Source organism: Syngnathus acus, chromosome 1 (assembly GCF_901709675.1).
Source record: "Syngnathus acus chromosome 1, fSynAcu1.2, whole genome shotgun sequence".
Taxonomy (NCBI): Eukaryota; Metazoa; Chordata; class Actinopteri; order Syngnathiformes; family Syngnathidae; genus Syngnathus; species Syngnathus acus.
Genome location: NC_051087.1, coordinates 2,933,360 through 2,954,645, shown reverse-complemented (window position 1 = coordinate 2,954,645; position 21,286 = coordinate 2,933,360). Strand labels below are relative to the sequence as shown.

General features: G+C 45.7%; 1 protein-coding gene and 1 long non-coding RNA gene across 3 annotated transcripts; both read left to right on the top strand.

The window, feature by feature from the left end:
* The first annotated feature begins 2,226 nt into the window (after positions 1 to 2,226).
* Positions 2,227 to 13,728, top strand: LOC119122933. Its single transcript, XR_005097975.1, has 3 exons — positions 2,227 to 3,715; positions 7,640 to 7,642; positions 13,646 to 13,728. It is a non-coding gene; the product is annotated as an uncharacterized LOC119122933 (long non-coding RNA).
* Positions 13,729 to 14,924: 1,196 nt separating this feature from the next.
* On the top strand, positions 14,925 to 21,275 carry LOC119122902 (calcium uniporter protein, mitochondrial-like). 2 transcript variants are annotated; one of them, XM_037251575.1, is made up of 8 exons: positions 14,925 to 15,229; positions 18,806 to 18,863; positions 19,042 to 19,209; positions 19,897 to 20,004; positions 20,070 to 20,230; positions 20,506 to 20,709; positions 20,785 to 20,901; positions 21,042 to 21,275. In XM_037251575.1, exons 1-8 carry the CDS (start codon positions 15,125 to 15,127, stop codon positions 21,117 to 21,119), a joined length of 999 nt encoding a protein of 332 aa, XP_037107470.1. In that variant the 5' UTR covers positions 14,925 to 15,124; the 3' UTR covers positions 21,120 to 21,275. The 2 variants fall into 2 exon arrangements, with proteins under 2 accessions (XP_037107470.1, XP_037107479.1); XM_037251584.1 differs by having other exon boundaries at positions 14,933 to 15,229; positions 19,045 to 19,209.
* Positions 21,276 to 21,286: the final 11 nt, after the last annotated feature.

The window sequence follows — 21,286 nt, the reverse complement described above, 5'->3', positions numbered from 1 at the left end:
CTATTTGGAAGACGTCCCTCGCTCCTTCCATCCCTTCGCTCCCATTTTCTGCCGCCGTCACACACTTCCGTTTCCATTATGGAGACGCTCGTCGAGAGGGTCGCATTGAGGATTGTTAATGATCTTCAATTACGGCCATGCCGGCTCCCGAGGGCTAAAAAGGAAGGTGGGGGTCTCTTAAGGATCAAAGGTTTTAGACCTGAAGAGGGACTTGGTTCTCCATTTAGTAAAAGATGCTCGGCTCAATTCTGCCCGTGGACACAAAAAGGAAATTTCCAGCCTCGGGGTGTGTGCGCCCGTAATGGAGGCAGCGAGACATCTGAGAGCGAGTGGCTGCAACCCGGGTTGCAGATCGCCGATAAACACTTCAGCTCTGCTTTAGTTTGTGTGATTTTATTCTCAGCTTGACTTCATTAGCTTAGGGCTTCAAACGGGGGTCATGAGTAGACATTATATTTTGAAGGGGAGCAGAATGATAAGATCCCAACCCGATGGGAAAAAATACATCGGAAGGTCGAGCCAAACGTGTTCCGGGTTTAAATGATCACCCTTCGTTATTTTCAATCATTTTGAGATTGCAACAAGTGGGTAACATGAAAACGATGCTAGCGCTAATTCTGAGTTAGCTTAGCAATGTTAGCCATCATGCAGCACACCGTACACTGAATCATTTGATAATACAACTGGTGTGAAGACGATTCGACAATGCTTGATAGATAGTTAAGACCTCGAGGCGTTTCTTGCAGAAAGACAAACTCTGGCCCTAGTCTGAATCACAAGTTTCATGTTGAACTCCTCACCGCAGTAAAACTTGAAAGTAGCCTAAGACGGAAACGATTCGTCCCCGGTGGTGCCAAACACGCCGCCCGGATGTTCGTTTGAAGAACTCCGAGAATGCAAGCGCCGTTGTCTGGCGCTTCGCATCTGAACACAAAGGTCGCGATTCCTCCCGAAACAAGACGGCAGTTTTAAAACAAACGGAGATCAGAGCAAAGAAAGGTTTGCGCGGGTCGTCGATTCATCTCTTGAAACAAAGTGTTGTTGTCTTCTTTCAACTTAAGACGCCTTGACGGGAACACTAAAAAAAGCAGAAAGGTACCGATAAGCGTCCTTCGGTTTGAAATACAAATGTTGGCGGAGTTTGGTTATTATTGGAATCAGCGGCGGCTCTCTGTCATGTGCTCTACTCAAAATGCTTAGCCGCTAATTATATCCCCGTCAAACGGCGACAGCTTACGGAAGCAAGAGCAAAGTGAAAATACTGGATGACAAAGACAAGGCGCACACACACACAAATTCAGTTTTTTGGGCCTTCCTGTCCTTGACGGTCCACCCACCGCTGCGCAAATCAAGCAAACCAGGAAAGATCAGCTCATCAAAAGAGAAAAACAAGCAAATTCAGCGGCCAGCCTTTCAAAAACTGGGACGGTGCGGTCATTTCCTTGATTGGAAACACAATTTCCGAAACGCGATGAATTCTCGTCTGAATCGGAACGTATCGCGGGAAGACTGATTTATTTGGGTTAAGCTTAGGCGGGATCCTACGGCGGCTTTAAGCGGCAGAGTGACGTTTCATCGCGCGGAGGGGAGAAAACATCCACGCTGGTTGGAAGAAAAAGCCGATCCGAAGCGCATGAAAAGAGCCAAGGGTGATATTATAGCCCGACAACATTTGGTTAATTGGAGATTGGTCACGGCCTGTAATATTTGACTGTAATCTGAAGGGCCCGTGAAAGCGAGAGTGAGGGCTTGGCGAGGAGGGAGATCAGCACAAGCTGTGAGGAGCAGCCCGTGATAAGATTAAACCCATTCACATGCTGCAAATGGGAGAAAGAAAAAAAAAAAAAAAACAGCAGCGCCTCTTTATCAGCCTCATTGCTTACATCCTTTTGCTCCTCAAGCTTGTTTTCATGCAAATAACCGCATAAGAGAGGCGGCAACAATAACCTCCGACATGCTGCAACATACATCCGACGTGTTTGAGAATAGAATAACATCCGTTCTGGCCTTATTTTCCTCCCCGTTGCTGCGCACAAGAAAACCGACTCATTATGAACTTCAAAGACACAGATAGGAGTTTTAATTAAGAGAAATGCTGAGGAGCTGTGCAGATAAGTTAACACCCCCCCCCCCTTTCCCCAATCCCCCCGCTCCATTTTCCACCCCGCAACCCCCGTTAGCTCAGCCCCGCCCCTCCGAGCTCCGACAGCATCATTAGGGCATCGCGCAAGGCTGGCGGAGCGCAGCGGTGGACCGTCACGGCGACCCGTGAAACCAAGCGCTAATCCCACTATCGGGCTTCCTTTGTGCTGAAGCCGAGTGACACTGTGCTTTTTTTTTTCTCCGTGAAAATGTGCTAACAAACATGAGATTAGCGTATCGCCGCTGATCCGATGGGTGCTGCGGAGAATGAAAACCATCAATTTTCTATACGGTCCTGCATACTGGTCCTGAGCCTGACCCAGCTGAGACCCTGGACTGGTCCTAAATCAATCACAGGGTGTATTTTGCGACACTTCTTACGAATGTGCCGTCGACAAAAATGAAGCCGGTGAGGTCAAGGGAGTCAGGCGCAAAGTCAAAGATTTTGTTGACTGTCCATATTTGATAGCCTCATCAGGGGTGCGCCGGTGCGCGTCTCATATAGCCGCGTATACGCCCACGCACGCCTGGCTCACGAGTCAAGTTCGACCGGTGCCGAGAAATCCGCCGCCTTCGGGGGAGAGCCTAGTGTCGAGAAGATTAATTGGAGACGGCGCTCGGAGGCGCAAATGTGTTCATCTGCGAATGGGCCAAACTCCCGCTCAGGATCCGTCAGCACGTTGGATCCCACGTGAACATCAAACCCCTGCAGAGGTGCTTCTCTTTTGTCTCCGGGTAGTCCTGCCTGGCACGCTGCCCGGCGCCTCCCGCTTTCATGTGGCCAGGGAATTCTCCTCCCTCTGTGTGCTTTTGCGCCGGAGTGTGACGCCTTCGCAGGTACTGCCTTTCAAATCTGTTTTGTATTCTGGCACGCATCCAACCGGCCTCGCACAGGTGGCTGTTCTCCCGCAGGCTCCTCGCCGCCGACCAGACTGCAGCCAAGCGACTATTAACGGAAGCGCCAGAGGACCATAACTCTGGAGACGGCCGCACTCGCAGTTAAGCGGTGAAGTGTCGGGAAGTGGTTTGACATCCGCGTGAAGCTTGCGTGTGCCGTAAATCACCGAGGCTTTTTCATGTGCGCCGCCAGCGTGAGTCAGAATCCCAAAGAGTTTTTTGCGTGTGTTCATACGCGGCCACTCGTTTGGCTTCCTCCTGCGTTTTACTTTTACGCCGACATGGCGAAAAATGGAACGCGCAAACTTGCACGTGTGCCACCGCGTGTTGATTTTGGAGCAAACGTGACGACGTTTCTCGACTTTTTGCGGAGATCCCCGTTGTGAATCTAACTTAAAAGCTTTTCCATCCGCGCTGAGCATGGTGGCTGACAAAAGATCAGCAAAGAAAACGCTAAACATGGTTCAGACAAAGCACTCACTTGCGTCTTCTGGTGTCTTCATAGTTTTCCCAGTCCCAATGTGGTGCAGGTATGTTTACACGAGCAAAGAATGAGCCTGCAGGACATGCAGCACCTGGCCTCCATCTCGAGGGGCAACAGCTGGATGCCTTCTGTTGATAGCGGGCTGCAGCTGGACCAGGCGCTAAGCCGTCCTTCGCCCATGCGGAAACTGCTGTAAAAAGCCATGTGCAGAAACGACAACGGGGTTGGATCGATGTCGTTTGAATCTGGATTAAAAGGTACTGCAGATGGATGTGCTTTGTTCTGCCTAGGAAATAAAAGGATGGACGGACGGACTGAGTGGATGGATGGATTAAATAGGAGAAATGTTTTATAAATGACCACCAATACGGTATTTAAAGTGTTTCGCTATTCAGGTACTGGAAATGATTTCCTTCTAAGAAAAAAATATATATACAAAGAAAGCAAAGTATCGCCAGCCTTCTGAAACTAATTGCCTTCAACTTCCAGGAGCCAAGAGAGCCATTCCAGCTTTCTGATATCGGATTTTAAAAGAGGAGATGAAAAGGGAGAGAGAACAAAAATAAAGAACTCATCTAATGATTCATGTATGGTAACACAACGTTAGAAAAACTTTTCCAAATAATGCAAAGCAGAAGCAAGTCATGCTTGCGGCGCTGCCTCGGTAAGCGGCGACCAAAAAAAAAAAAAAAGATGTGAGACATCACTTATGGTTGCCTGATCACGCCGTTGCCTTAAGTCAATATTTCTTCCAAAATAGAAATCCATTCTCCCAGCCCTTGGTTGGCTTTGATGTGCAGTGTCTGGGTCTTACATCAGACACTGGGGTCAACGCCTGAAAAGGCAAGTCAATTTTCCGACAGACATCAGAGGGAGAGGCTTCTCCTGCGCAGGTAGCGGAGGGCCACGAGAGCCGTACCGCCATCGAAAATCTCTTCATCTGTCTCATCGGACTGGAAAAGACAGATGGGACAAAGCGGGCTCGTTGTTGCGTTACTTATTCATGTCGATTTACGAAAAGATAGGACAAACAGTCGGGGTCCGACGACAGCGACTGACTCCGGCGACGTAAAAGTCGGCGTAAAGGTTTTTATGTGTCATTACGATAAAAGGCAGAAAGATCTTGGTGAGTTCAATAATAACCGGCAACAAGAAGCAAGAACTACCAAAAACAAAATTTCAAAATCCAACTAATTTTTGTGCCAATTTCTGGCAATCTCCTCGTGAAATATAACGATCCGGTGGAGAGACATCAAATACAAGCACGAATGAAAGAGCGAGGCCCCTCGCCGCCAACGCAGCTCCCGTATGTGTCATTACACGCAGCGGCATTCATTAAGTCGAGTATGCGTGGAGAGTTAAAGGCTGCCGAAATGGGGGATTTCCCCCCCGACTGTCTGAACTTGACTTACAGCGTCTTGGAGTGTGTGTGCAGGCAAACGCATGGCTGACGGCGTCTATCCTTCCATATTTTTTTTTACAAGTATGCTAGTTGAACAGCACTGAAATACGGCTTTGATAAAGACGCAGTACTGATTTACCGTCCTGACTTTTATTATTGCTCGCAACGTAACGCAGCGACCCTCCAGGCATTTTTTTTTTCCTGTGGGAGGAGTTTCGGGGTTGGAAACCACCTGCTTTGAATGATTGAAAATCGTAGTCCGTGCTAATGTTGAGTGAACTGCCTGACATGTTGTTTATTCAGTTACCCGATGAACTTTTAAGTCCTACGCTGCGACGGAACCGTCCCTGTATTGTTTTACGGCTATCTCGACACCCACTCGGCAGAACGATGATCTGCGATGCTGTCGCCGATAGACGGCGGTGCCAGAGATTCCATTAGGCTTCAAATTAAAGCAAGCACATCAAAGGCTACCGAAAAGGCAGCACGAAAAAGTGACGGGGCAAAGGAGGAAGGAAAATGAAAAAGAAGAGTCTAATTTGCGCAATCAACCAAAACGATGCAGAACTTAATCCGAATCAATACGTGCCGGGATAGGAATATTGTTACCATGCTGGTGTGGAACTTATTAGCCAAAGATGAAAGCTTCAAATTGGCCGGCGAGATTCATTTACAGTCTTTTAGAGCGCAGGAGGGGAAAGAAAAATAAAATAAATTGCAGACGCTCATGTCAATTTTTTCTTGCAGACCACATTTGAACCGGGATACGTTTCTAAAGCCGAAATTTGGACGGCACCTGACTGACAGCTCAAAAGACTGTTTTCTCCGGCAGCCAGCGCCAATAAATTCATTAGAACAACATCAGTGAAATCACTTGACAACATTTTGACAGCAGCTACAACGCACTCCACTTTGTCTAGACGCTCGTACGTCCAGCTCCATTTTATGTACGCTCAATCCAAAATCTGTCACTATTGGACAAGAGACCACTGGGGGATTACATTGTCTCTGCGGATAATCGCTATTTATTTTGCCGTCCAGGGTGGAAAATTTACACGCGATCCCCTCGAGGGGTTTCTGCGAGTGTTTTATCACGTGGAGATATTGAAGTAGCGGACGGGACAGACTCTGGACTGATGCTGTCTGCTTAAGTCCCAAAGATTGTCCACGAGCTGTTTAAACAGGGTCTCTCTTGACTTTTTTTTTTTCTTTTCCAAAAAGCAGATGAAGGGCAAAGAGGGGTATCGGGTAAGAGGAGTGCTTGTGTATGAGTGTGTCTGGCTGATTGCATCGCCACACAAGCGTGCCTTCAAAGCGTTCCCCGCCGCCCAGTTTGACCAGATAAGCCCCACACACACACATTCTGCGGTTCAGCGAGGGGACAGGAAGACACACAGAGGGGTCAACGGTAGTGCCATCTGCTCCCCGTGTACAACAAATAGTATACGTCAACAAAGCTGATGCACCATCCGAACATATTGCTCAGAATGATCGGCGAGCAATTTAGAGGCGCATATGGTGCGGTCTATCTAGCTTGTTTATTTGTGGCCATACCGTCTTGCATTTCTATATACACCCAATACGTAGAACTCAATTATCACGGGAAAACCGACCCACGGTTGTCGTACGGCTAGCTGGCTTCTCCAAAATGCGGGGATACGTGACTAAAGCGAGATCTCGTCATCGGGAACTTTGTCTCTCTCTGGGTCGACGCTACAATGTTGCTTGCTAACTCGGTATCGAGCCGTTGAGAACGATCAACGCTTCAGGAGTTGAGTTGTTTTGGTATTTCCAGTTGGTCCGCTGAGGGACTTCTAGCCTCGAGACAGGGAGGCCAATGCACAATCAGTTATGACAAGTGCATCGACGGTTTTAATCATCTAATGAATGAACTTGCCGAGACAACAAAGGAGCTAGCTCGGCACAGGCACCGCGCTGTCATGAAACCCAATAACAACGTGATGAGTCACTTTCGAGGCAAACATGGAGAGTGAAACTGCCATGCGGGGGCTTGTCAGCGAGCCAAAGAAAACACAATCGGCTTAGCTGAAGAGAGAGGAAACTTACACAATAGCGGCCCTAATATCTGGTCAAACAAACCTAAGATGGACGCTTTTTCAGACAATAGACTGCGAGGACTGACTAGCATTGGTGCGGCGGCGGCTGACGAGTCATCTTTCGAGGGCGAGGCTTTTGCCGGTAATCATACAGTGCTGTATTTTGTTGGGATAACTCTGCTTCGTATTAGAGCTGATGGGAAACAAATGCGGCCAGCGTGTCTTCTTAAATTTGAGGAACACCCTCATCCAAATCCACAAGCTTCCGAAGGCAAGAGACGAGTTAACCTCGGAAAGCCTCCCGTTTGCTTTGCTGTGGCGGGGATGGTAATGACAAGGAAGGTTGGAAGTTCCCGATCCGTCTCCTGGCACGGGAATGCGAAATCCACAAGAATGACAAGGCGGTATTATGTACTTCGCCACAAGGTGTACGGGACATTGACTGGGGCGAGTCATATCACTGTAACAGAGACTGGGAGAGGAAGCGAATCAAAGGGGTGAAACTGGGAGACCACATAGAAAACGGAACAATGAGGTTCTTTCAGCGAGGCTTGACGATGAAAAGAAAGCGGACAGATGAAGGTGAAACGGCAGCGTTACGATCCTGAGAGACGACGGCAACAAAGTCGAGAAAGTTTTACGACGGAAACGAATCAGTGGGTAAATGCTCAGCGGTTGTTGACAACGCGTAAGGTCAAAGGGCGGGGCGTCCAAAGGGCGACTCCCCGAGCCCGACTTGGGAAGAGATTCTTTCATCAGTTCTAATCTTTGAAACATAAACAGGGAACGCATCCGACACGGTCGTTCTCTGGCCGATGGGTGGCCCTCCCACGAGGGGAGACGAGGGGCAACATAAACCAACTGTGGGAAACGCCTTCCCGCTATCGATTCAAATGTTTTGGGTCGGGACGCTCACGTTGCGGCGCACGTCGATGGAGCTGGTATCTCTCCCGGCAATCAGGGAGCTTCTGAGAATTGTGTTTATTACTGGAAGGCATCACTGCGCTATAAATCTTGGTGCTAGTTAGCAAACAGCTTCATCCGTAACAACACATGACCTACCACAATGTTTTATTTTTAATCGTATAATGTCCCGTGTGGGCTTGTTTGCGCTAAGCGGTACAGTTTGGTTCAGGTCATCGCAGTTCAGATCAGGGAGACGCTTTGATTTTCCACCGCTGGCCGGATGGTCCAAGCAAAACAGCAAAATGGTTGTATACGTTATGTACATGTTCATGGTGTAGCCCCGCCTCTTCCCCCAAGGCTACAGTACATCAGATTTGGGGGCAATAAAAAATATGAGTTGACTAAATATTAGGGATACGACGGAATCAGAAGGGAATGATTGTCGGTTTTGGCACAGTATGGTAAAACTCCGCATGACAGAGACACTGTGCGCTAAGAGCAGCTAAAGCAGTTTTTTTTAGGGGGGGGCATTTGAAAAGATAAGGCCAGTGAGCTAATACAGACATACTGCCGTAATCCTTTTTTTTTTTTTAACCCCCCCCCCACTTCAGCAGCTTCCCCGCGCTTCTGCCGCATATCTGTGACAGATTAGGCCAGATCACTGAGGATTACCTGGACCAGACACAGCCTCGACACGCCGACCATAGACACCCCCCTTCTCGGTGCGACGCATTTGAATTTCAAATTGAATAGATGAACATATCGACAGTCAAGAGTCGGAAAGTGTGATATGTACAAAAAAAGTATCTCATCACGTGTGCGATGGCGCCGCAAGGGGGTTAACCTGCCAGTCCGTTGGGATGTTGCCGAGTGAATATAGGTCAGACCTTGTTTTGGTTGCTATCTGCCTTTCATTGCGGGATAAAAAGGTGCCTACATCCTCCAGCTAATGATCAGTTCTTTCTAAAAATAAAATATATATATATATAAAAAAAAAAACAGGGGCAGCACTCTGTAGCCATAGCCAAATATCAGAGAGAAAGACATCATTACTGTCTGTCTTTGTTCTGTTCTCAAATTCGTCTCCAATTTAGCACTGTCTTCTGGTCGCTTGTGGTACGACACATTTTTAAGCGTTGGGTGGGGGGGTCCAGTAAGGGGGGGGGCATTCAGTCAAGGGGGTTTAATCTCACAGATTTGACGCGAGCGTGAGATAAAGTGAACGTGACGGCTTGCCACTCTCAAATGTTGCTTTTGATCATTTTTAAAGGGAAACTTTTTGCATTTGAAATTCATTTAAAAAAGGACAGAAACTTTTGGCTCAACTTTCACAGAGTTGATCAGATCAGATCCAGGGAGGATATTTGACGCAGAGCCATCAGACTCGACTAGTGAAGCGAGAATAAATCAGCAACGGCCTTCATCTTGAGTCACACAGACATTTTTGATTAAAGACAGTATATACAGATTTGTCTTTTCTTTCCTGTAGAAAAATAACAGAAATACACATCACGATCGGCACTTGGGGTGCCCAAGCATTTTTCACGGGGCGGGCAGTTCCCCCGCTGACCCCCTCTAGCTCCGCCAGTGCTCCACAAGTTATATTAGTTTCCTTAAATTAGGAGTCGAAGATTTATAATATGTAGTTGACCTGTTTTGAACTGATTTATTGGCACAAAGAAGCCCCTGCAGACGCTTTCATTTGCGCGTAAATGCCTGGGAGGTAAGGTGTGTGTGTGTGTGAGAACGGGAGAGTGATGGAGCAGGTGTACAAGAGACGAGGTTGTGTTTGTGTGAATGCTTGCAGGCGTGGGGTGGGGTCGCAGGCTGAGACCCCACCTGGACTCACAACGAGCGGGGACCCGGCCGGGGGGATGCGGACACTCCATAATGCTCACTACAAAGAGGCCGAGGCGGGGCGAGGTGCACGGCCGGCAAAACAGCGCCAAAGTCCCATTGTTCTGTCGCCGTTTCATCTCTCCTCCTCCTCTCCAAATATTTGGAGGAAGGCTCTGAATAACATGCTGGTACTGAGAATATTGCGCAGTGTATATTGTTGAAAGGAACTCCGGCAGTGGCAGTTTTTGGCTCTTCAAAGACATTTGCCTTTGTTTTGTTTGGGTTTTGTTTGCTCCTGTATTGAATTGTGTGGCGGGATTTCGTGGATATCTCATTGTTTCGGGATTTGGGATTGTTGGACAGCTGAGCGCCCACTGGCTCATTTATTTTTATTGCGTCATGTGACTCATTGTAATTGCAGCGCGCTGGCTGAAATGAGGCAAAGATAAGAACGAGCGGTTTCCCACTGTCGTCGTTTTTCCGAGGGAATTTTCTGCCATCGCTCATGCCGATGAATACCAGGGGGCTCCTCACTTTACCCGACCCGATCATTTTATTTGTCTGGGTAATGATGAGTTTGAAATTATATTAAAGTCTAGTCGTCTACATTGAACTATAAATATATGGGCGCATTACAGAACTCTATCCGAGGGACCTCTGCTGAATAGTGTACAGAACCGCAGCTTGGTGTTCAGGCGTTAATCATGTCATCGCAGAGGGGGGAGGGGGTGAGCATGATTCTCTGCATTTCAGAATTATGCTATAGGGCCGTTTGATGGTCCTTTCCTGGGGACACCAACAGTGATTGGGCCCTGAGGGTGCCCCGCGGCACGGCCCAGTTGCCCCGAGTCTGAGTGACAGCTCTAATGAAGCTCGCCATCGCGGGGCAAGCGACCGCTCCGGAGCAGCCGAGGCGGGAACTTCAATCGGCCTGCGTGACGTCCGAGGAGTTTTGATTTCTTTGCATTAGTGAGGGGAGGGGGGAGGGGGTGGGGGGTCCCTATGGGAGAATGGCAGCCCTCGTCTGTCTTTGAATACTTCTGCATTTACCGCATGTCACTTATCGCAAAGAAGAGACGACGGCGGAGGGGTTGTACATTAAATATAAGATCTCATTTCTATTGGATTGGATCATATGAAAACTGATTTTGTCATTGGCACTTTGTTATGCAAGTGTCCAAAATGTTGACAGTAAGTGTGGGCCAACCCTGAAACTAAAAGTACTTTGCGAGTTGAAATGAGTTGGGTTTTTGAGACTTGAAAACTCTTGCTCGACTGCAATTGCGCTTCCCGAGCAACAAATTAGCTTCAACTCGCTCACGAGAACACGTTCTTTGGACCAATAAAGAGCAGCCGAACCTCGGAAGACTCATCGCCACTTTGTTCTATTATTCAGCATCTCCGTGGGGTTGCGTTCAAGATCCTGACGGCAAGACTCGTGTGCCGCCGGGAGCGTGTTTACGCCCCGGCTCGGGCCCGCACGGTCCGTCCGACTCGAGCGTGCAACTCATCACGAGTGACATAAAAAATAAATCAAAAAGTAGACGAACGGGAGTGTACCGTTTGTTAATCGCATGTTCGCTAGCACGTTTGGGGAAACTTTTTGGTATTTTTTTTTTTTGTTTGCGGGCAGCCTTTCTTGGATGCGTGACAGCGTGTGACTCACGCAAACAAATGACTCGACTCCACTTTTGTTTTTGTCATTCAGCACGCGTGGAGCGGTCGTCACCGGCGTGACACGCTCAGAATGCTCATTTTGTAACCGCATAAATAGTCGTTTGAAAGATAAAAGCAAAACGTGTTTGTATTTTTGTTTGTGTGTTGTTGTTTTTTTAAAAGCTGGCCTCGGCTCCCCCAAAGGCATTTAGAGCACTTTGGTAATAAGGCGTAGGGGTTTAGTAGTAGCGGAGAAGAGCAGAGCACGCTTTGATGTGCTCTTAGATGAAGCGAAATCTACAGCGATGTCTACAAAAATACACGCAGCGAGACCAGACCAGACGAGACGCGCTCCTCTCAGCTGGCCCGTCTTCTCTGGTCCCGAGCCAGCATGAAAGACGGCAGCGGGAGGGCTTGTATGGACCTTGTCGACAGCCTCGCGTAAACAGTCCCCCCGCAGAAGTGCCGACCGGGGAGACTTTTGATTTTTTTTCACGAACATGTCTTTTCCAAAGTCGGAAATTTCCCTCAACGCAACCCAAACTAAACTTTTTAAAGATTAGCCTTTGATACTCGGCTCGTTTTGAAGAGCCGCAGTGAGGAGGCGTCGCTCTGAAGAGCACATGTCGCTCAAGGGACTTGAAGTTGACACAAGTTTGTAGAGCGTGTTGATATAATGTTGTTTGTTTTTTTTGTATTTCAACTCTCGTTTTTGGGACAATAAGAAGACAACTTCAGTTCGCTTCTTGAAGATAATAAATAATGTAGGTAAATTTTGTCTCCTTTTCCTTATGAAAATATGGATTGAAAAGTGACTATAAAGACATTCAGGATTCAACGTGGGTTTTCTTATACTCCAACTATTTCCCAAACTTGAACTACATCCGTGTCAAGTTGATGGATGGACGGAAGGACGGATGGATGGATGTTACGACTATTACGCCTCATCAGATTCCGGATTGGAGTGCGGAGCCGCAGATGAGGCAACTGCTGTGCAGATGCTGACCTCTCGTGGCCATCCACGTGAACGACAACATTCCTTATGCAGTAAATATTGATCAATATAAAGTCCTAACATAGAAACAACATTTCGCATAAGGTTGACTTACGCAACAATGGTTTGAGTTTCGAATTAATTTAACCATTAAAGGCTCATTGCATTGGATTAAAGGGGGACTCAACCCAAGATTTCAAATTATTTTTGTAGGTCTGCGAATGGGATTCTTTTCGACAAGGTTGTCTTTGTAAGTGAAACGTAAAAAAATGTAAATGATAACACATCGAACATAAGTTTTGCTCGCCTATAATATTTACATGACACGGTGTCATCCGCCATGACTAACTAAGGAATATATTTCTTTACATGCAGACAAAGGCCCAACTCCAACATCCTGCTTTTCAAGAGGCCACAATTCAAACAGATGCTCAATTAACTATGCGGGTCCAAGCCGTGTGAATTATATATGGCCTAATTATTAATAAATAATAAAGAAGCTCAAAGGAGACGCGGCCCGGTCAATTAGGAGAGAAATGAAGGCGAACGGCTCAGCATCTGATCACGCATCATTATCAGCGTCCTGTCAGGCACAATTACGTCATCCGCCACTTCAAACGGAAGATGGTCCCGCATACTTCCACACTTTGGATTATCTGGGCGCCATTAACACACACATCCTCAACTTCAGCGTGCAATGCAAGAGCACACTATTTTACTTGAAGGGGCAATCATCTCGGACAGCAAAGATATTAAAGACAAAACTGTCCTTCTCAACCCACCAAGCAAAGTAAAGAAAAAACGATATCAGGCGGCGAACGTTTTCATTTTTCCAGATATGATTTCAAAAATGTTGTGGCTATTCTGAGCTGACGGCTATGTCGGACATTGGCTACAACTAGTCCATAAGGTGGCAGTATAACCTACAAATTCGTCTGGGTGAGGGTGTACTATTAAATATCATTCCTTTAAGCTGTCAAAGGCACATAAATACCACTAAGCTTACCCAGCCATCCATTCATTCTCTAACCTACCATAAATAAATAAATAAACAAACAAATAAATAAATGTGTACTGAGCTATATTGCGCAACCTTCCTCCAACAGCTCATGGCTAATGTGGAGAATAAATCTCACATCCATGAAGAGTCAGCCATCTTGCTGATGCCGTTTTTGCTGAATTTAGTCATGTGATAGAGTTTGGATATGAATGAACAAATGGGTCTATTACTACCAAAAAAAGGGGGAAATGTAACATGCTTGCCTTAGAATATTGATCGCATCCATCCTTGCCCAGACTTCTCCGCGGGGGTATTGATGACTCGGCAGTCTGGTTGGCTGCACTTCTTTGCCCTGTATGGGAACAGGCACAGGCAGTGAGAAAAATGCTCAGAGTGCATCACATCCAGTTATGCAGATGCAAATAGATTGGTTTCTATAGTGTGACAGTTTTTTTTTTTTTCTCCATTTCTGTCAGCATTGCTAATTTACACAGTCTGCTATTTCGTGACAGGGCACTCTGGAGGGAGTGACATTAGAAAATTACTCGCCCTCGCCAACTCCTAGACGAAGAGTTATTGATTAAAGTAGAGGCAAAAGTCTTGAAAGGTTTGCGAGGGCAGGGTAAGAAAGAAAAAAAAAAAACTGTGGTCATCAATCAACATGATGAAAAGTAATGACGCAGATGTCGGTGCAATTTTTTCCCAACGTCAGCGTTAAATTCTTCAAAGCAGAAATTCTTATATCATCTATCAGAAAGTGGAGCTTCACAGTTGCTTGAAAGTGGCTTTGGATACTTACCCAGCCAAGATGATCATGATCATCAATGGAGGAGAAGTTTGAATTCGCGCAAAAGTTACATTGCGAAACGGCTTGCTCAGATGTAAACTAATAACAAAAGATTCACTTGGTTGCTTCATTTCACACTTGATGTGACGCTTGCTCAGACGTAAACCAATAACAAAAGATTCACTTGGTTTTTTCTTCATGACCCATTTAACTACCATTGAGCAGTCTCAGGTACAAGCAGCGACAAAGGAGGAAGGAAAGGAAGGTGTGAAGAGAAGTAAACAAAGGAAGGAATCATGTATTTAAAAAAAGAGGGTCTAAGGAAAATGAAGGCAAAAAATGAAAATAAAAGGGGGGGGGGAATGCCTAGGGAAAAACATAAATGCAATAAAATAGTAACTTCACTTTTCAATTACTCACCTGTGTTGTGTAATGCATAATGTAAGACTTATGCTTTTAAGAAGCGCTAAAATGGCCTCATTTTGAGACAAAATATCCACTTTTAACATTATGTTTTGCTTTACTTTACAGCACTGTCTTTATTTTCAAATGTATACAAAATTGACTGTGCTTAGAAGGTAGCTTGCCTTTGAACGTACGCTAAAATACTCACCGTGTAACTTTGGCCCGCTACTTCGGTTCGAGCCCAAAATGTCAGCGAGTAAAGCTTAGTCGCTCACTTCTCCTCCCTGCCGGTTGTTTTGCGCAAAAACAAGCAGCCAAGTGGAGCCAAAAGAGGGAGGGGAAGGGAAGGAAGGAAGGGAGGTCGGCGAAGAGGAAATGCGGTTCAACTGGGCTGTGCCTTCTTCAAACTATCCCGGCTGCTGTTGACTCGCCATTTCTCGATTTGGGAGAGAAGGGCGAATCCTTTTATCTTTTTTTTTGTCTCTCCTCACTTTTGTTGTCTCTGGACAAAACCGGAATGTCCCGACTCGGCTGCTAAACACAAGACGCCTAATAATGGCTTCGATAGTCGGCAAAGTTGCTGGGAGACTTTGGGGTTTACGTCTCGGTGCTCGTCGCCCCGCGTTGAAAGCTCACCGTCCGGTGATATGTCTTCACAAGGTAATGGACGCTCGCTTGTTTATTCAACGCGCAATTATGTTTGTAATTTGAACGGCACTTCCTCTTGCGGGACGAAATAACATTAGTTTGACACGTGGGAAGGACCGCCTCCAAAGTGCAGCAGCGATTTCAAAACAAATTATCCCTGTAATTTAAACCGGATGTGCACATGTAAGTTGGAACTTGGACGTTTTTGTGCCTTTAAGGTAAAACCATATGATGCTACAAGATGGCGTAATTAGCATCAAAGTATGTTTGAAGTGATACGTCTTCGTTGTTAAAGATCTTTGTATGTCAGGGAGGAGCCAAGTTTAGCCTGGGTTGTCAGTGGAAATGATGAAGTCTTTCCATGAAATAAATGCATGCTTGCACTTCTGATGGATTTTTTTTCTAAATTAAATCACCTTTAAGGCAATTATTTTTTAAATATACTGTCGTCAGAGAATGATCTTGAAATGATGTGATCATAGTTTGTGGTGTATACTATATATTGTTTACACTATTAATATATAAATAAGAATCTTTTATTGGCCATGTTTGAGCATGCCAAACAAGAGAAATGTTGTTTATGTAAATTGGTGGCTGAGCTCTCAGTGGGTATTTACTATAATGTTTGACGTATTATATTTATTAATATTATGACATCATCTTGTGGAGCAAAATATTGGAACATGCATCCACGTTTCTGCCTTGCCTCCAAAGCATTATTATGTTGTTTTTTTCTTCTTCTGTGCACGGCAAATAGAACCTAATAAATTATTCAAGTCCATTACTTCACTTGGCGGGGTTTTACGTAGTGTAAACACGTCCACCTGACCGATCATTACAGCCTACACCAGCTCATCAAAGCAGTGGTCATTCAATTACTTTTCAGTTCGAGCCCCCGTCTCGGAAGACAAACCGCAATTAGGCTTTAAAGTCTCCTTTTAGGCAGTGATGAATGTTTTGCTTTGCCCACTATGCCCGACAACACTGCATTGCTACACCAACACATTCAAGCTGAATGTGAACCAGGGGGAGACTCTACATAGTGACTCCGACACCACGTCAGAGTATCCCATCTCTGATTTATCGATCGGCTGTTAAAGTGCCATCTCTTTACTATCCGTGTGATCATCCATGACCATCAGCGTAGAGAAGGACGAATATATCGCCAGTGAGGGCCGACCGACCGATTGAGAAGCAAAGTGAGCGTTCTATCAAGGTTCACTCTCGCCTTTCATTTTGATTAAGATGAGCCAGTGCGTTTGTTACGGGACAGTGAGCGCGACCTCTGAGTCACTTCCTAAATGTGGACTAGTTTTTTTCCGTGGGAAAATAAAGGGAATCCTCCTTCTTGGGTCACACTTGGGCCTCTATAAAAGTCTTATTGTATGATTTGAGATCGAATATAGATCATTTTTTGTAATTTACATGAGTCATTTTCTCCACATTGCTTGACTCGTTTTTTTTTAATATCTTTTAAATGTATGGCTGTCTATCATTGAAAGAGTGACAATACATTTCGAACGCTTCGATCTCTCAATGGTGTATACTCCAGATCACAAAAAATAATCACAAACCCCAAATATTCATATTTTATATTTCAAATGGGGGGTGGCAATGCCCCTGCGGCCCCCCCCCCCCCCATCTAGCTCCACCAGTGCTTGTAAGGAGTCTGAGCGGTCAGACATTCCAGTCTCTTCACCTTCTTGTTTTGAAAATGTTCTCGCTCGCACTTTCTTGTTGTGGATTTTTAAGCGGTGTTTCTCCTCCAAAGCTGCTCGGTTCAACGCTTTGCTGCCTGCACTTCATCACAATGACAGCTGGGAATAATTGAATTTTCTTCCACAGTGGCTATCTTGTTTTTTCATTCCCCTCAAGCCTTTATGAGTTCAATCCTGCCCCACCAATCTCCATTCCTGCAATGTACACCAGCCATTCAAATTACTGATCACCCACTGTATCCATACCTGGACTAGCGTATCTCACTGTGACGGGAGTCATCAGGCGGTCGAGCCGCAGGCAGTAATGAGCCGCCTGTCGCTGTGCTCATCATCACCAATCTCTCAGGCGGGAAGGGGGGGGGGACGACTTGTTTAACGCAACCAGATGGCATTTTGTCACTTTTCGGCCTTGGCTGACTCCCATAAATAGGAAAACTCATAGCTGCAGGGGGGATGTCAGCTGAAGGTTTATTGTGATCATAGTGAGCAAGTGTGCAGCAGTAAAATGAATTCCAACCTGCACTGTTAATGAAGAAAAAACGTCCCCGTCTATGCGAACCTGAAGAGTCACATGACTAGGCGGATCCTTTACGTAGCTTGTTCGGTCTTGTTCATGTTTGCGTTTCGTCCTGAGGTAACACGTTCTTTCTCATTCAGCAGCCAACCTCAATTTTGTTTCGAGTTCCTACACAATGTGGACATCACGAAAACAGAAATGATCACATTTTGGCCGTCGTAAAACCTTTTAATCGTTCTTCACTGAATGAATCAGCTAACCGCTATCGATTTGTTTTGTTTTCTTAATGTGACCAACATATCACTCTTTGGCGTAATCCCTTCATTTTCTCCGCCCACAGTGGGGCAGCAAAGCAAAACGCATCAGTCCTTAGTCTAAGTTATTACAAACTGAGCCGCTGCTGCTCCTGAATAATAAAATAGCTGTTACACGGCAAAATTAGAATTCCACTGGTTTATATTTTGTCCACCTCCAGAACGTCAGCTTGGTCTACCTCCCCGGCTCGCCTTTTAATTTGATATTGATTGAATTGTAGACTTGCTGGAGGACAAAAGGTGATTTGAAAACTGGGCTTGGTTTATTCCCAGCCCCAAGATTGTCCCTCGAATAGAAAGATTTATTCACTATAAATAAGATAGCGTTTGATTTAAGAACTCAGCCTGGGGTCAAAGCAGACAAATGTAAGTATACGTCAATATCGATTGTCTGTTTATGAGCCAGAAGTGTTTTCATACAGATATTTATGGTACAAATTAATTCCATTTGGCATGCCAATAATGGTTCAAAAAAATACCCCTTACAACTTTTGACTCCAACCCAGCAATAAATGTGAACAGCCTCGATCACAGTTGCCAATTAATCCATTTAATTTCATTGAGACTGTGCATATGCCCATAATGATTCTTGGCACTATGATTATTGCTACGTCTATCTGAATTATTACAGTAATGTCGTTAAAATGCCAACTCCCGCTTTCTAGGTGTGCATGCTTGGCGGTGCTTGCTGAATCTCAACTAGGGCATCGGTGCTGACTGCCAAAGAAACGTACTGTTCCCCCGCGGATGAGTGAACGTTTATTGCGATACAAATATTATGAAATGTGAGGCAAAATCATGCGCTGGCAAAAAAAGTTCCACTTTCAATCAGCACAACCTGCATTCTGAGTGAGGCTGGTGGGATTCCATGTCATTAAGCAAGGGGGATAAAATGCACAGCTCTTTTTTTTTTTATGAAGTGGGAAAAAATTACATGTCATCATTTCTTCCCGGTTTTGTTTTTCATTCCCAGCCCTGCCGGTTTAAACAACAAGAGAGTACTTTTAGTCATTATGGATTCATTATCTTGCCTTTGCAGGTGCCTCTGCTTGGAGCTTGTCAGGCTGTGTTCTGCAGCACACGCCCGCCCCCTACAGGTAATTGCGGTTACTGCATGCACTATGACTTCTACGGCTACAATAATAATTCTTGCCCCGCCGAGCATTTACCGTAGCAAGAGTTCTGTAATACTTGCTAGATTAATTTTAGAACCCCCATAAATATTGTTTTATGAAAATGTTTTTTTTTTTTTTTTTTTTTTTATGTCTTTGTCAGAAGCCTTGCTCATGTACAAGCACGGGCGCTTGGCTTTGGAGGTGCCGCTGACGTGCAGGAGCGAGACGTGCCTTTTCTTTCTGCAGCCCATGCTCATGACGGTGGGCAACCTGATCGGCGAGCTGCAAAGAGAAGACCCCGGCGCCACAGCCACCGTGCTTTCCAAAGGTACCTACTCAAATTCAACCCCTGCCGGCATGTCGTCAAGCGGGTTCTGCGGAAGCGCGGCGGAGAACCAAAGCCAAGCCGCAAAAGCCTCATATAGTCAAACAAGCACTCCCAGCTGAGAAATTTAGAGTGGATGCTTCCAAAGAAACACTTGACTACAAGTCATTTGTCGATCAGGTTACAAAAATGAATTAAGTTGAATTTGTTTATTTTTTCACTCGGTCTAAAAAAATATATATATAACTTACCATTGGGGGATGCTCACAATGTGTTGGGCAATTTTGGGAAAGTGTGGTGTGCTATTCTAGTGGTTGCACTTGGTAATTAATTTTTACGTGACTTTTGTGATGGTAATTTGCAGTGCATTAGGTCATTGGATACCTGCCAGTTGCCACTATATTCTCAAGCTGAATGCGATTGTGGGCCACTACATCATTCTTAAATCATGCTGACTCTGCATCTTTACAAAGTATAGCTAACTTGGCGCTGAATGGAATGCTTTCCAATTCCAAGTAAGGTTGCCATGGAGACCGCTCAGCAATGGAATGAAACTTGTAACACTTGAACTGATAAACAGATTTTAACAAGGCGGCGGCGGCGGGTTGGAATTTGTTCAGTTAAGTCTTCCCTAGTGGTTATTTTACATCTGTTTCGCATTTCTAATTCTGATTCTGTCTATCCGGGCAGCTGGTGAACGTGTAGCCTACAACACGCTGATAGAAGCCCTCCTGATAGACAAGCACTTCAAACTGGTCATCAACAACACGGTTTACAATGTCCACGCACCTGAGAAAGGTACAAACAAATCGACACGATCAACATTATGAACGTGCCTTGAGCATCGTCTGCTTTGCTTCCAGTGTGCAAGTCCAGCGAGCACGCCCTGCAGCTGGACGACATGAAGCACGTGGTGCATCTTCTGCACACGGCTCTAAACCTGCCAGAGCATCAACTGCTTCAAGAGCGCCAACTGCTGGAGAGACTGGACAGCCTCAAACAGGAGTTGTCCCCTCTGGAGAAGGTGTGCCCAAACACTTGATATCCAATCGAATGAAAATGGAATCATGAATTGGTGAAGCAGCATGTGGCTCTCATCAATGGTTATTTTGATGTTCTGGACCACAAGGCTGCTCCGAGTTTAGAACAAGTGGTCAAGTTTGCCAGAAGACCTTGTAGTCTGACAGCACTTGCCGTCGCATTCTTTATCCTCTACGTAGAACGACTAAATTGGATCATGTCTGCTGTGATTTCCACCTTGTCCTAACATTTTCCTTGTCCCCGCATCCCTGTGGCCAGATGAAAGCGCAGCTGTCTCAAACGGCCGAGTTGCAAACATCCAGGGCGGTTTGGACGGGCTTGGCGCTTTTGTCCGTGCAGGGCGGCGCTCTGGCCTGGCTCACATGGTGGGTGTACTCATGGGACGTCATGGAGCCCGTCACCTATTTTGTGACGTCCGCCACTAGCATGGGGGCTTTCGCCTACTATGTCCTCACAAAGGAGGTAAGCAAGCCAAATTCTGTCCTACACACTCAATAGTTTTGTCATTTTCCTCCATTTGTTGTTTCTTTTTTCCAGGATTATGTCTACCCTGGTGCTAAAGATAGACAGTTCCTGCAATACTTCTACAAGGGAGCTAGCAAGAAGAAGTTCAATGTGGAAAAGTACAATGAACTTAAAGATGAGCTGGCTCAGGTATGTTGTGATTGCTACAAGCGCATGCATCTTTTCAAAAGATTCTGCATTAGTCTTATAGTTAAGTGCAATACGATACACTCGTGAATTATGCAAATGAAACATTTATCTGTATTCAATATGAACTAAACATGTTCCAGGTGGAGGATGACCTGAAACGCCTGCGTAATCCGACACAGCTTCAACTCCCCATCGAGCAGATCCAGTCCAAGCCATGATTACATCACAGAGCAAAAAGAAAGCAAACACTTTCGGTTTATTTTCATAATGCTGCATTTTTAATCGGAGACAGAAAGGAGAGTTGATTATGGAAGGGGGGGGGGGCAGATATGAACGAACTGGAAAATTGAAATAAAATTCATTTGCTGAATCTGTCACAGACTGC

What these genes read in the sequence shown, in the direction of transcription:
- LOC119122902 (XM_037251575.1), top strand. Translation starts at nt 15,125, where the DNA reads ATGGCTTCGATAGTCGGCAAAGTTGCTGGGAGACTTTGGGGTTTACGT. An exon ending in CGGTGATATGTCTTCACAAG is followed by an intron (nt 15,230 to 18,805) that starts GTAATGGACGCT and finishes TTGCCTTTGCAG; the next exon opens with GTGCCTCTGCTTGGAGCTTG. An exon ending in CACACGCCCGCCCCCTACAG is followed by an intron (nt 18,864 to 19,041) that starts GTAATTGCGGTT and finishes TGTCTTTGTCAG; the next exon opens with AAGCCTTGCTCATGTACAAG.